The 15,644-nt window shown below is 45.0% G+C and overlaps 1 protein-coding gene across 40 annotated transcripts in view; it reads left to right on the top strand.

Annotated features, from left to right (window-relative positions):
* Positions 1 to 15,644, top strand: part of PKNOX1 (PBX/knotted 1 homeobox 1) — a 65,099-nt gene that overhangs the window by 34,452 nt on the left and 15,003 nt on the right. For 39 of the 40 annotated variants that reach the window (XM_043538150.1, XM_043538149.1, XM_043538141.1 and 36 more), the window contains one exon: positions 13,847 to 14,017. In XM_043538150.1, the coding sequence (XP_043394085.1) occupies positions 13,847 to 14,017 (171 nt within the window). Of the gene's footprint in view, positions 1 to 13,667; positions 13,730 to 13,846; positions 14,018 to 15,644 lie in introns of all 40 variants that reach the window. The other variant, XM_037903343.2, reaches the window with a different exon arrangement.

Here is a 15,644-nt window from a genome sequence, read left to right as displayed (position 1 = left end):
AAAATCAAGTAGAACAGTTTGTGTTGAATGATAAATCAGTTTGAGACAGCATTTCTAAATGATACTCAGCTTGGTATTTTGGGCCTATGTAAAAAGCTGTTCAAATGTAGAGTCCTATAAGGTTGTGTCTGTTTTGTAGCAATAAATGGAATTCTGCCATTTCAGACGAGGCAGAGAGAAGGAACTTCAAATTAGGCTGCTCATGAGTACTTGCGGGTAGAGGATCAGAGATTCAGTACCTCTGAAGTCCCAGTTGCTCAGAAGAAGCCTACCAAAAGAGCATTCCAACTTACACAGAAAGAACTCACTGTCTGGTCCAAAAAGGCCCATGTGGCTCTTCTGGCATGCATCACACAAAAAATGTTTGACTACCTTATTTTTATGTTACAGTGAAATATCTTTTCTCTGTATTCTACTTAGGTCAGTGAGTCCTGCTAGCTTCTCATGCACACATGTCAAGCCCAGTAAAGTCCCTTCTCCATAAATTCAACCTCAGAAGTCTGTCTTAGTACATCTTATGTTGCTGTTTCTTGTTAGGGCTATGATTTCGGTGGTTTTAACGATGAGTGTCAGAAAAATGTTGGCTTGGGATCTATGGCATCCACACAGAGTTCCAAACATATTTTTACAAGGTATTATTCCTTGAAGTCCACCTCATTGAACCTGTTGAAAGCAGGCAAAAAAGATTATTGTATTGTCTTTTGATCAAGATATATTTTACTTTGGTTTTTGCACTCTGTTACAGCATATTTATATTATTCCTACATGGTTGCAAGTTCTGTGTTTTTACAAACACAGTCTTGGAGCTTTAGAGACTCAGAATAGGGATCTATTATGTATCTTTGGAGAAAAGAGAGTTTCATATCCTTACTTTTCTAAAAGTGTGTGCATAAATATATTTTATAGATTAAAAGACTGTAAACAAAGATTAATGATAAATGGCAATAGATTGAATTGGGGAAGGTGTCTATTGGGATGCCCACAAAGGCTGATGGTAACATTTTTAGCGGTCTTGAAGAGTCAGTAAACACGTTTCATTTATGAATTTAATGAAATTGGGGAAACAAGTCAGGGCAGAAGAATGTTGTAATAGAAAGGGACTTAGAAAGATTAAAAACATGCAGTTAATAACTTGGGGGAAGGGAAAGGTGGGAGACACAAGTCAATACATATAGAAAGACATGATATCATGGAGCAGGGAGGTAGGTAATAGTTCTTATCTATATGGCACTTGTGTGACTGTGGTTGAAATACTGGGTTTCTTTCTGGGTACAAGACCAGAAAGGTATTGACAAACTGGAAGGAATTCAGAAAGGATCATTGGAAACTATCAGGGGACTGGAGGGAGTGAAGTATAAGGAAACATTGAAAGAGCTTAATACATATTTAAATTAAGCTACTTGGAGTGGAAGGAAGACGATGTGCTGTACTGAAAAGGTTACAGTAGGCTTACTTGCAGCTTATATACATTTGAGGTGCAGAGAGGAGCTCATGGTGGAGGGCGACTCATGACTAGACTTGAATGAAAGGGAGATAGATAGCTTAGGATATTTCCATTGTCAAGTAGAAAGTTTGTTTTGGTGACTTCTAACTGAACAGAGTTAGACTGGAAAACCCAGTTTGTGTTCAAGAAAGATGGAGACATAGTTAAGGAGTTAGTGAAATATTTACATTATATTTATAGGCCTTTCAATGGCACTCCTCTGTAGTCTGAGTACCTTAGAGTCATTAATGCATAATCAACACCTATATGAGGTGAAGAGATCTCACTATCCCCACTTTGCAGATGGGGAACTGAAGCACAGAGATTCAGTGGTTTGTCCAAAGTCCCAACTAGGAAGAGAATTCAGAACTCCTGAGTCCCTGTCTAGTGTTTCAGCCATGAGGCTTTTGTATCTCTCTAACAGAGAAGCAAGGTTTGATGTAACTTGCATAAGAAAAGGTCATTGACATTGTGAAATAATTTGCCCAGACAGAAAGAAGAAGAAATGTGTTTGTATCCTATAACGGTTCTGTGGCTAAATCCTGTAGTAGAGTGGCTTTTGCCACCATAGACCAAAATAATGAACAGAATGTGGAAGAGAGAAAATAAACCAGGTCCTTCCACCGGCTTTTTGAAAGCTGCAAGCAGCAGGGGCACGTGGTGTTTGTTCATTTTAACTGGAATGTTAATGACCCAGTGAAGCCTTGTGAAGTACTCATACCACTATATTATCATAAGTATTGGTAATAAGAATAACTGCTATGTTAATGGCTATAATGATATGTTCTCTCCCACCATATGAAAAGTGTAGCCGAGCCAATGGAAAACACTGCAGGTTTACTGATATTCTGTAAGACCCACCATATTGCTGTCACCATTTTAGATTCCTCTTGAAAAGGAAAGAGCCCCGCTGCAGACATTTCACACCTTCAAAGATTGTTTTCAATTAAAATATCTTGTTTAAATATGAGGTTCATTGTCGAGGGGGGAAATACATTTAATGGTTTTAAATAGCCATAAAGATTTCTTTCTGAGAGAGATTTCAGCCATTATTTCAGATTCAGTCATCTCTGATGTCATGAGTGACATGGTACGTGCTCTTGTGACTCTGCTTGCTAACATGACAGAACTGTAAGCAGAATTCCCTAAACAGACCATTGGTGTTAGAGTGTCATTTATAAGTCCATGATCCTAGTATATTGACTGGCAGGAATTCTTATAGTCTTAGAATTGAGGGACAGCTCTTTTCTTCCCTCACTTCTGCCAGTTTATTAGCCTGTAGGGCCTCTGTCAGTTCTTTCACGACTGACAGCAATGGAGTGCCTGACTGCTGCTGCTTCTATATCGGCCACAGCTTTTGACTGGCATCTTAACATTTCCTGTGGGGTTTTTTTCTTCCAGACTTCTATTAATCTGCCTTAGATTCTGTCATCAAAATAAGTAAAAATGAAAGTCATTTTATTCTGCATGAGGTAGATCAGATGATACTGCCTCACGATATTTTTAACTTTTTGAATATTAACAAAGACGCTGTTTTCCTTTGTCCCCCGTTCCTGGTTTCTTTCAAGAGGAATAATCGAAATCTTTAAAGCTCATTTGCCCCTAGATCGTTTGACCTTGTTTATGTCTTACTCCAAATACCTTAGATAGGTTCTCAATGGTATATGTGTTCGTCATACTCCTCCCCTATTTGGGAGCTTTCCACTATGAGATAATTAAGAAATGACACCTCTGACCAGTGTAACCTCTTCCCCCACCTGTTGGTATTATTGGACATTCTGGATTTCTCACACGTCAATATACAGTCCAGTCAGTCAGGGGCACCAAAGAAATGAGCAGAAGAGTTACTCCCCAGGAGCCAACCAGACACAGGGTACTTATGTCAACCCTCCTTGAATTATTAGTGCTCCCACAACAAGGGAGGCTTGCAACTGGTTGCAATGGCAGCCTTTCCTCCCTTATAACTTTTAAATTATATATATAAAAATCAAGGTGGAATGGGCAGGAACCTTCATTACAAGGTTGATTTCTCCTCCTCCTTCCCCCCGCCCCCCAGCTTCTCTTCTGTCTTTGGCCCCAGCTCATCCTGGCAAAGAATGCAGGCACCAACAGGGACTGTTATCAGGACAGCCCAGAGAGACTCAGAGTGGGCCAGACAACCACAAGGCTCCCTTCCTTCCAGTCTGGAAGCTTTTCTCTATGATCTGTTTGTTCTGTGTTGAACTATTCTGCTAGATTTTTATTTTTATTCTCTTGTTTTTAGTGTGTCTAGCTCTCACTTGATCTTATGTTAGTTTTGTCCTTGCTTTAACGTTAATTACAGTATCACTACTAATCTGAGACAGAGGGTCAGAACTGAGGCAATGCAGTGGGGACTGGACTGGAAGGAAGGGAGCCTTGCAGTTGTCTGGCCCACTCTGAGTCTCTCTGGGCTGTCCTGATAACAGTCCCTGTTGGTGCCTGCATTCTTTGCCAGGATGAGCTGGGGCCAAAGACAGAAGAAGAGAAGCTGGGGGGCAGGGGGAAGGAGGAGGAGAAATCAACCTTGTAATGAAGGTTCCTGCCCATTCCACCTGGATTTATAAATATATATTTTTAAAAGTTATAAGGGAGGAAAGGCTGCCATTGCAACCAGTTGCAAGCCTCCCTTGTTGTGGGAGCACTAATAATTCAAGGAGGGTTGACATAAGAACCCTGTGTCTGGTTGGCTCATCGTGGAACAAGAGCTGAATTAGGAAGAGCCATGCGTTTCAGTATTGATTTAAAAGAAACCACGTATTTCGGTACCAACAGAAGAAGAGCAATGAGCTTGGCCAAGATGAAAGAGCTTTCTTTTTACTTTTTGTGTCTGGAGAGGGGGAAACAGCTTTCAGAATTTAGACTTAATGGACAGCAGGTTTAAAACAAACAAAAGGAAGTATTTCTTCACACAATGCACAGTCAACCTGTGGAACTCCTTGCAAGAGGATGTTGTGAAGGCCAAGACTATAACAGGGTTCAAAACCTCCATCAATGGTTATTAGCCAGGATGGGCAGGGATGGTGTCCCTAGCCTCGGTTTGCCAGAAGCTGGGAATTGGCAACAGGGGATGAATCACTTGATGATTACCTGTTCTGTTCATCCCCTCTGGGGCACCTGGCATTGGCCACTGTCGGAAGACAAGATACTGGGCTAGATGGACCTTTGGTCTGACCCAGTATGGCCATTCTTATGTTCTTATGACTTACTCAGTGTTGCTTCAAGGACTGTTCTGAGGGAACAGTAGCTCCACAATAGTTGGGATACTGTGACAATGGTTCTCGGCAAACCCACATGGCTCAAGGGCAGCACAGAGACTAATCCACTAATTGCAGGACATTCTGAGCAGTCATAAAGGATGGTCTGGGAGTCTCCCATGGATCAGTAACAGCACCCTACAGGTGATTCACGTGGCTCATACACCTAAACTGGCTGAGATACTCCCAAGGAAGGGGTTGATAAAGTGTGCATAGCCTCTAAAGAGTGCTTTGCCCACATGGCACAGATCTTTTGGGAATGAAGCCATTTGGCTAAAATGGGAGTGGATTGTGAGCTGTATTGGGTTGCAGAACCTTAAAGCACAGTGATTACCTTCAGCAATTTTTAGTAAATTTTAGTCATTTTGATGACTTCCTATTACTTTGATACTATGAGGGCTACTCACTTAAGTGAGTTGATGCATTTCTGCATTAATGCTATGCAAAAGATTTCAGCATGCGAAACTCCAGCAGAATTTACTTGAAATATCTCTAAGGACTACCTTAGTGCACCTGTAGTTGAGGGTGACATCTAAATTAAATTTTCAGCACTGTCTGATTATTTGAATTGAGAGGATTCAGTTCCTCCATGCTGCACCCAATTGAACCAGTTGGCATAGTATCCTAAAGGGTGCCACTCCGAACATCGTCTCGTACAAAGACCATTGAAATCAATGGAAAGACTGACATTGATTTCAGTGGACTTTGGATCAGACCCCAGTGAATGACTCTGAAGTAATCTATCCGAGAGAAGATACACATTAGGACTTGTATTTTTTTCATCCTAGATGCAGTGTAATGTAATGGTACAACCATTGTTAGCATTAGGTAATGAGATTTCTTTATTGGGTCAGTACTAAGAATGCCACAGGGGCTTACCAGTGAGACTTGTTAGCAGTATGTTTTGCGAATTCTGTTACAAATATTACCAAGCAGAGTATTTCGAGTAGCTCAAATCGCCCAGAGTAGTGAAAAGCTATCTGGCAACATTTAAAAAGAAGACTTAACAAATTAGCAGTTTAACATTATCAATTTATTTTTACACTGATTTGAATTGCTCCAGAGAGTTAAAGATTAGTTAGAATTATCTAACTAATGGTTGGTTGCATTACTCAGAAGTGCACACTAACAATTTTCAAAGGCAACACTCAGGCGTATGTGCATTCTTTTGGAACATAATCTTTGATGCGTCTGCTGACCCCAAGGTATTGAGCTGGCCTTCTGCGAGTAGTGTGTCTGACTGTATTTCCCAATATATTCCTGTGGGGGACATATGGAGGTGGTGTTGCTAATCCAAGCAGTTATTTATCATATGAGAAGTAGTTTCGAAACTCAGAGCTGTCTGTTACCTTCATCAGATTTATGGTATTATTTAAAGGCAAGGAGAGACTTTCCACAGGAAAAGTGATCTTGAGACAAATAAAATGGTCATGGTAAAGGTGGACAAAATAATGAATAATATATAGAAAAATCTGCGCACTCCTGTTTACTCTTTCTCATAATACCAGAGCAAGGGATTTTCAGTGCAATTTAAAGGCAACACGTTTAAGGCCGATTTTAAAAAATAGTTTTCACACAACACGTGAAATTCATTGTCATTGAAGCCAAACTTAATAGACATCAAAGGATTAGACATTTTTTAGTGATAATATGCCTGATATGACTCTCATTGAAGTCAGTGGGAGTCTTTCCATTGACTTTAATGGACTTTGGTTTAGATTCAGTACAGTTGCAACAGATACAGTTTTTTAGAAGAACAATAAACCCTCATTTTTTAGTGCATAAGCCAATCTGATAAGATATCTGATGAGATGGTGGAGAATCTGAAGGAAACTTCTTCCATGGGCAGTTTATTTTGTAACTGTCCTGCTATAAGGTTTCTTTCAACTTCCTCTGAACTATCTGGTGCCGGCCACTTTCACTGAAAGGAGACTGAAGTAAACGGACAAAGGATCTGTCTGGCATAGCCATTCCTCTAGTTCTGTTCCCTGTTTTGTAGTATGTTCCTGGCTTTGTTTAAAACAATATCAGTGTAGTTTTTACTATCTGGCACCTATGGACAAATTATTCTACTTACTGGATTTAACCATTAGTGGATGTTCCAGATTTGTTTCTGCAACTGGAAAGACAATATCAGATGGCCATTGACACCCATAGTTAGGTGGCAAGTAATAGTCAAGTCATGCTGGGGGAAAAGAATTCTAATGCTTTGTCCACAGGAAGCTAAGACTGCTGATGTACTTGTTACATGCGAAAATGTTGTCATCCAAATTTACAGGCTGTGGTCTCTTTCTCTCAAGCGAATTAAAATGAAATATTATTTTTGCTGTGATTGTCTGGAAGCGTTTCTCTATGGTCTGTTTGTTCTGTGTTAGACTGTTCTGCTAGAATTTTATTTTTATTCTCTTGTTTTTAGTGTGTCTAGCTCTCACTTGATCTTATGTTAGTTTTGTCCTTGTTTTAATGTTAATTACAGTATCACCATTAATCTGAGACGTAGGGTCAGAACTGAGGCAAGGTAACTTATTTCAAACAAGTAAAAGTTTTGATACCCAGGTAATACTATGAGTACTGTCCGTCTGATCCTATAGACTAGCATTAGTCAAGCCCTCCAGTATGCTACCTACTGTTGTATGCTCATTGTGACTTTGTCCATGAAAGTGTTTTGTTCTTGGTCCTTCTTCAAGCCATTAGAACAGTGGTGAGCAAACTTTTTGGCCCGAGGGCCCCATCGGGGTTACAAAACTGTATGGAGGGCTGGGTAGGGAAGCCTGTGCCTCCCCAAACAGCCTGGTCCCTGCCCCCCTCAGAACACCCGACCTATCCACACACACACCCCTGCTCCTTGTCCCCTGACCGCCCCCCTCTCGGGACCTCCTGCCCCTAATCGTTCCCCCTCCCGCCGCCCCCCCCCCCCCCCCGCTCCCTGTCTCCTGACTGCCCGGACCCCTATCTGCACCCCCGCCCCCTGACAGGCCCCCTGGGACTCCCACGCCTATCCAACCTCCAGCCCGTTCCCCATCCCCTGACCACGCTCGCCCCCAGAACCTCCGCCCCATCCAACCGCCCCCTCTTCCCAGTCCCCTGACTGCCCCCCAGGACTCCCTGCCCCTTATTCAATACCCCTGCTCCCTGCCCCCTTACCATGCCGTTCAGAGCAGCAGGACTGCCACCCGCGCCTTCCGGCCAGAGCCTGCCACACTGCCCAGCAGGAGCTCGCAGCCCCGCCGCCCAGAATGCTGGCAGCAGGGCGAGCTGAGGCTGCCGAGGACGGGGAACAGCAGGGGAGGGGCTGGGGGCTAGCCTCCCCGGCCTGGAGCTCAAGGGCTGGGCAGGATGGTCCCACGGGCCGTAGTTTGCCCATCTCTGCATAGAGAATAGTTTGATGAGGCTAAAAAAAGTTTATATTTAGGCTGTTTACTTGTACCTACATCAAGTCTTGCTTTGCCACTTCGTAGTTTTTGCTTTTAAGTTCTTTGTGTAAAACCCATGTTCTACCACTGCGGCATTACAGGACAATTATTTAACAATATTTCCACCAAGAACAATATACCCCTAAAAGTAGGTGACCTGCTGGTTAAACATTTTGTTAAATATGCATGTTCATGATCATTTATTTGGGATTTGGTGGTATTTAAACACAATTTGAAAGGCAACCGCTGGAGGACTGCATTGGTCTAGAACAGGGGTCGGCACCCTTTCAGAAGTGGTATGCCGAGTCTTCATTTATTCACTTTAATTTTAAGGTTTCGCGTGCCAGTAATACATTTTAACATTTTTTAGAAGGTCTCTTTCTATAAGTCTGTATATTATATAACTAAACCTATTGTTGTATGTAAAGTAAACAAGGTTTTCAAAACATTTTAAGAAGCTTCATTTTAAATTAAAATGCTGATCTTATGCCACCGGCCCGCTCAGCCCCCTGCCAGCCTGGGATTCCGTTCACCTAGGCCGGCAGCGGGCTGAGCGGGGCCGGCGGCGAGGACCCCAGACCGGCAGTGGGCTGAGCGGCTCAGCCCACTGCCACTCAGCCCGCTGCCAGTCTGGGGTTCTGCCAGCCAGGGTCCCGGCTGCCGGTGGGCACCTACCTTCTCCCTGGTTCTAGCCCATTCTCTTCCTCTCTCTCTCTGCACTGAGCTGAGGGTGAGAGTGCACTGAGCACAGAGCTGGGGGTGAAGGAGCAGGCTGGGGGTTGGGGTTTAGGGTCTGGCCAGGAGCTAGAATGAGGGAGGGGGCTCAGGGTTGGGGCAGGAGGTTTGGGTGTGGAGTGCTTACCTGGGCAGCTCCAATTTGGTGCGAGGGGCGCAGGTGGGAATGTGGGGGGGGGGTGTGCAGGAGCTCCCATTTGGTGCTCAGGGTGGGGGTGGGAAAGTGGGGGGTGCAGGGGTCAGGGCAGAGGGCTGGGGTGTGTGTGGTGGGGTGCAGGGGTCAGGGCAGAGGGCTGGGGTGTGTGTGGTGGGGTGTAGGGATCAGGGCAGAGGGCTTGGGGTGTGGGCTAGGGTCATGGGGGTGCTCCCAGCCCCCTGCCCAAAGTGGCTCACGGCAGGGGGCTGGAGGGGATATGCCCTGATTCCACCCCCCTTCCCCAGGGCCCCGTCCCACTTCTTCTTCGCCTCCTCCCCGGAGCAGTGAGCAAGCTGTGGCTCCGCTTCTCCCCCTCCCTCGCAAGGGCCATCAGCTGATCGGCGGCAGGGAGGGAGAGGAGGAGGGGCAGGAACCCAGCATGCTGGGGGAAGAGGCGAGGGAGGCGGGAGCTTGCCTGCCCTGCAGGAGCAGGTGGCAGGACCAAGCTTCTTCACCCTGTCCCCGCGGCGGGGAGCGGAGAGGAGTGGGCTGGGGCGGGCAGGATTTTTAATGGTACACTGCTGCCTGCCGGGGTCCTGGCCGCCGGCCCCGCTCAGCCCGCTGCTGGCCTGGTTTCGGCAGCGAGCGGAGTGGGGCCAGCGGCTGGGACCCGGCAGGCAGCAGCGTGCCATTAAAAATCGGCTCATGTGCCGTCTTTGGCATGCGTGCCATAGATTGCCGACCCCTGGTCTAGAAGATTATCTATTGTATACTTTCGTAATGGCTCGGTGCTTTTTTATCTTTTTTATCACTAGGACTCTGTGTAGTCAAGATATTGAAACCCAGTGAATGTGCATTTATATTTAAAATAACACTTTGAGCACATGGTTCTGATTTTTCTGCAGCTCTTCTTTTAAAGACTCAGAAGCATTTTGTCATCCCTACAGGTTTTGAACCAAAGGGCTAGGACTGCCTTTCATTGCTGTAAGTTCCGACATACCACTTTTTAGATTTGCTAAAACTTCATACAAGAAAAGATCCTCTCCTTGAAGAGTAGGAAAAACTTCAGGCATCATGTAGGCTCCATCCATCATGGAAAACAATGTGCGCACAAATTTGCCTGTCTTGATCTCCTTAAGATTCCCTTAACTTAGTTTCTGCAATATGTAGCAAATGGGTGACTGTTAGTGATCAAAAATGATCATTTGGCTTCAGTGCTCTGGCCGGGCAAGCAAATCAATGTACATGGTGAATACATCCACAATAGTGCACTGCTTGAAACTGCTGTCATCTTTTGAGACTTTTATGTTTTACAGAAGAAATCCAAACTTTATATAGAATAAGGAGAATCTTTTTTGAAATCCAGAATAGCAGCTCAGTGTTTTGGATGATGCAACAACCAGCCAAGGAGAATTGTACCTATATTTGGCTTGCACACTACTTTAACATCCTGTATTCACTACTGTACAATCCATCTTGAAAGGCCATTTGGTTTTCGTTGTAGCTATTCTGCCATGACGTTTACAATTCCTGACGCTGTTTTTATTCCGAGTAGTACCACTAGCTATCCCAGATTCCAAGTCTTCGGTATCAGTAAAGAGTACAAGATTTGTCATCATGCACAAATCGGATTTCACTATCTCTTGCTCCGTTACTTACCTGTCAGTTGATTCATCAGCAAGCACAGTAACAAAGCTAGCTATCTGTATATATTTCTGAGGCACTTCCTGAAGAAATTTTGCATTTGTAAAGTCTTCCACGCCATAGTTATTAATATGATTTGATCTAGGACCGGCATGGGCAAACTTTTAGCCTGGGTATGGAAATTGTATGGCGGGCCATGAATGCTCACGAAATTGGGGGTTGAGGTGTGGGAGGGGGTGAGGGCTTCAGCTGTGGGTGTGGGCTCTGGGGAGTAGGAGGGATTCGGCGGGCGGAAGGGGGATCAGGGCTGGGGCAGGGGGTTGGGACGTTGGAGGGGTTAGGGACGCAGGCTCTGGGTGGCACTTACCTAAAGCAGCTCCTGGAAGCAGCGGCATGTCCCCCCTCGAGTTCCTACGCAGAGGCGCAGCCAGGCGGGTCTGCGTGCTGCCCTGTCCGCAGACACCGCCCCTGCAGCTCCCATCAGCCGCAGTTCTTGGCCAATGGGAGCTGCAGGGGCAGTGCTTTGGCCGGGGCAGCGTGTGGAGCCCCCTGACTACCCCTACGCATAGGAGCTGGAGTGGAGACATGCTGCTGCTTCCGGGAGCTGCGCTTAGCCACATCACATGCAGAGCGGGGCAAGCCCTGGACCCTGCTCCCCGCGAGTAGCTTGAGGGCCGGATTAAAATGTTTGAAGGGCCAGATGCAGCCCCCAGGCAATAGTTTGCCCACCTCTCATCTAGGATTAAGGCCACTTTTGGCCTTCAAATTACAAAATCTCAATCTCAGAATCTCTAGAACTAAAATCTTGTTTAGTGATTGTAAAGAGTGTTAAACAAGGTGACAAATTGTTGGATCTCCTTATTTAACACTTTACAGAAAATTATATAGTAACAGGTTCTCGTTGAGGACAAAGCAACTTGTTTTCTGCTTTGGTGTATTTTGCATGAGCAGCAGAGAGATCATGTATGTGTAGCAAATCAGTTCTAAAGGTTTTTCACCCATTTACAAGAAGATCTCATGCTTTCTGCAAATTACACAGAACATTTAATCTTTCTGACATGAAATATATCAATAGTAGCTTTTAATTAATTCTGGAAATTGCATTTAACTCTAAGTACCCCATTTTCCTTATGTGTCATGATCTTTATTCTTACTTGACTCAGGGCCTCCAATATTGCGCTCTGCTGATGATGGTTTTTTACCCCAAAACCCAGCAGTGTTGTTCAATGTCTTCCAGACACTTTTCAGATTTGTTTAAAATTACGTGTGTAGATAGTCTTTACACAAATGATTCTTAAGTATTTAGTGTGTAAATCAAGGATTGCTGCGAAAAATCAGACTACCTGTCCTTAAAGGAGCCAATTTGCAGTTTGAAGGCTGCAACAGAGTATTAAAGAGAGATCATCTCCATTCTAAATACAATCAAATTGTGTTTAGCAGCAGCAAGTAATTCAATTTTTAGTTCGTTTGAGTCAGCTATAAGCTTTATGGGGTCAGGGGCAGACTTTGTTAGGTACATATACTGCTTAGCACAATGGTGTCTTGATCTCTGGTTGAGACCTCTAGTGCTGCTACAGTATAAATAATAATACACAGCCTACTTTGGCTTGGCTGAGAAGTTAAACCATTGCTTCCCTTTTTGGGAAAGATACCTGACTGTCTTTGAACTACCTGACTGCAGCACAGACCTCTGATCAGAGCACTTATATCCAACACATTATCCTCAGATATGCTCAGTAGTGTGCTTTTTCCCTTGTATCAGCCCCTTTTCCCAAAGCATTGCATATCTTGCTGACAGCATCTAAGCCCATCCCTCTGCCCAGCATCTCCTCCTGTCCACTCTCACTGGTAGCTCAGTGTTGCTGCTCCTCTCTGTCCCTGAGGCAACTTAGGTCTTTCTGCTCCCCTTTCACCAGTCTCCTCCATCCACTCTGTCCTCTGACTATGGTCTATGCTGCTGTGTCTGATGTCATTCTGGCTCTCCGAATGTCCTTGTTTGATGAACAGGAAGTCTGATGCTTTTATTTGCCCAGATAACAATTCAACTTGTCTAAGGCTTCTGGGTGATACAAAAAAAAATCCAGTGGCAGGCAAGGGAAAAAACATATTTTATACATTGTAAGTAATAAAGTTCTGTAGGCCAGATAAGATTACACATGCATTCCCATTGTCTTCAAATTATCCCCTGAGTGACACCAGTGCAACCCTCTTATCCCAGTACAAACTCACTGAAGGTAACGGATTGGAGTTTCGTGAGCAATCCTGTTGATGCACAAGATGAAATAGGGTGAGCTGAGCTGTGGATTCTTTCTTACATGTGTTAGCTCTGCAAACTGGCATAAAAAGCAGAAAAACAATGCTTTTTTGTTACTAAAGTCAGCAGATATGGCTGAATACACATCAGAGCAGATCTGTTGAGTAAGATGTCAGTTTTATGTAGTCTTGCTTTGGAATAGAACTGTATTTTAAAGCATATGATTACAAATATGTTTATATTCAAAGGACGGCATGAATGCTCATTTTTATTTATTTGTTTATTTGCTGACAGGCTCTATTCTTGTCTAAGAACTGAAGGTTCCTTTCCCACTTTTTCACTTTCACAGCTCTGTTCTTGAGGCCTTATGTTGCTGCCAATGTCCTTTCAGGTAATAGGGCAGCATTAGTTGGCCACATGGGTTGCCGAGTAATGGGTAGCATTCCTCCCCAGCGGGGCTACTATACCACTTATGGTTTCTCCTGGCCCAGGGAGTGAGGGAATGGGATTGAAGAATTGAATCCATTCTTCTGAGTATAGCTCAGAGTACTATTGTTCACCACACCTGCCCCAACCATTTTTTAAAAATTGTACAGTAATATAGACTGTGGCCAAGACAAGAAAAATCCTATGCTGTATTTGTGTTTGTTCTGTCTTGTTTGACAGTTTACCTAAGCAGTGGAGCAACACAGGATTTTGTTCTAAACACATGCCTTTCACATTCCAGTATAATACAACCTGGGAAAGAGTATTGTGAGCAGCCTTCTGCATCAGTAATTCTGTGTTCTGGTAATTGAAATAGTATATTCTTACATGTATTTAAAGTTTGCCCTAAATTAATTATTCATGAAAGTAATAGTGTTTTCTTGCCTTGTTTCTAAGTCTTTTTTCCATCTTTCTCTCTAGATGGTAAAGGCAATCCAGGTGCTACGTATTCATCTGCTTGAGCTAGAAAAGGTTAATGAACTCTGCAAGGATTTCTGTAGTCGTTACATTGCCTGTCTGAAAACTAAAATGAACAGTGAAACTCTACTAAGTGGAGAACCTGGAAGTCCTTACTCACCTGTACCATCACAGGTACATTTTACGCTCGTTTAAATGGGCTTTTGCTTAGAAATACTGTGAAATTTATAATACGTTTTTGCTACACTTTGTAAGAATTCCACTTATACGCTGCTTAGCTTGTTCTTTGTAACTGTGTTTTTATTAAGGTTAGCAACCCTCTTTTGAGGAGCTGAACAGTGGACAAGTTTATTGAAAAGTGTCAACACTTAGAGACATGCCATAATTAGTTTTCTTGCATTCCTTTTACTTCTTACCTCAGTCCAGCAACTTCAAAAATAAAATAAAATTAAAAAAAACCCTTGGATTTGCTGGAGTTGCTGCCTTGATGACAACAGATGTTAGGAAGGAGAATGGACACAAGAAAAAGTTGTCATACTATGCATTGTATCTCTTTGGCAATGTCTTCTTAGCTTTGACCCCGCTGTCCAGTTTATCTGCCTCACTAAAGATGGTTTGGCTCTGTGTATGTGTATAAACTGAACATATAAGTTGATCCAAACATTTTAGAGTGGACAAAGGTTACTTGTTGTTTTTTAGTCATAATATTTTAGAGATGTGTCACGTGTGTCTGTTCTGTCTACCTTGTAATATCAACAGCTGTACATATTCTTATACATGTGCACTGTATTTGCTAGGTTGTTGAAATATCTGATTACAATACCTAATCTATTTTATAAAGTAATCGGAGGGGTAATGATTGCTTTATTACCCTTTTTGGAACATCCAGTCGAAAAGGAACCGTGGTGGCTCCAATCAGCACCGCCAACTGGGCCATTAAAAGTCCAGTCGACGGTGCTGGGGGGGGCTAAGGCAGGCTCGTCCCTACCTGTCCTGGCACCGCACTGCACCCCAGAAGCGGTCAGTAGGTCCAGCTCCTAGGCGGGAGGCCACGGGGCTCCATACGTTTCCCCCGCCCATTGTTCCCAGCCAGTGAGAGCTGGGGGGGCGGTGCTTGCGGGTGACAGCCTGCCTTAGCCTCGCTGAGCTGCTGACCAGAGCCTCCTGAGGTAAGCCTGTGCTCCAACCCTGAGTCCCAGCCTTCTGCCCCAGCCCTGCACCCCAAACCTCCTATGCCCTAAACCCCTCATCCCCAGCCCCACCTCAGAGCCTGTACCCCCAGCCCAGAGCCCATACCACCTCCTGCCCCCCAACCCCTTGCCCCAGCCGAGAGCCCCTGCCCACACCCTCGACTCCTCATCCCCGGTCCCACCCCAGAGCCTGCACTCCCAGCCAGAGCCCTCACCCCCTCCGGTGCCCCAACCCCCTGCCTTAACCCAGAGCCCCCTCCTGCACTCCAAACCCCTCACTCCCAGCCCAGAGCCCCCTCCCACACCGTGAACCCCCTCATCCCCGCCTCCGCCCCAGAGCCCTCACCCCCTCCTCCACCCCAACCCCCTGCCTCAACCCGCAGCCCCATCCCACATTCCAAATCCCTTGGCCGCAGCCTGGAGCCCACTCACAGCCGGAGCCTGCACCCCAACTCCCTGCCCTAGCCCAGAGCCCCTCTCACACCTTGAACCCCTCATTTCTGGCCCCACCCTGGAGCCCGCACCCCCAGTTAGAGCCCTCACCCCCTCCTGAACCCCAACCCCCTGCCCCAGCCCAGTGAAAGTGAGGGAGGGTTGGGGAGAGTGAGCCA

Source organism: Chelonia mydas, chromosome 1, assembly GCF_015237465.2.
Source record: "Chelonia mydas isolate rCheMyd1 chromosome 1, rCheMyd1.pri.v2, whole genome shotgun sequence".
Taxonomy (NCBI): Eukaryota; Metazoa; Chordata; order Testudines; family Cheloniidae; genus Chelonia; species Chelonia mydas.
This window is presented reverse-complemented; position numbering and strand designations above follow the sequence as displayed.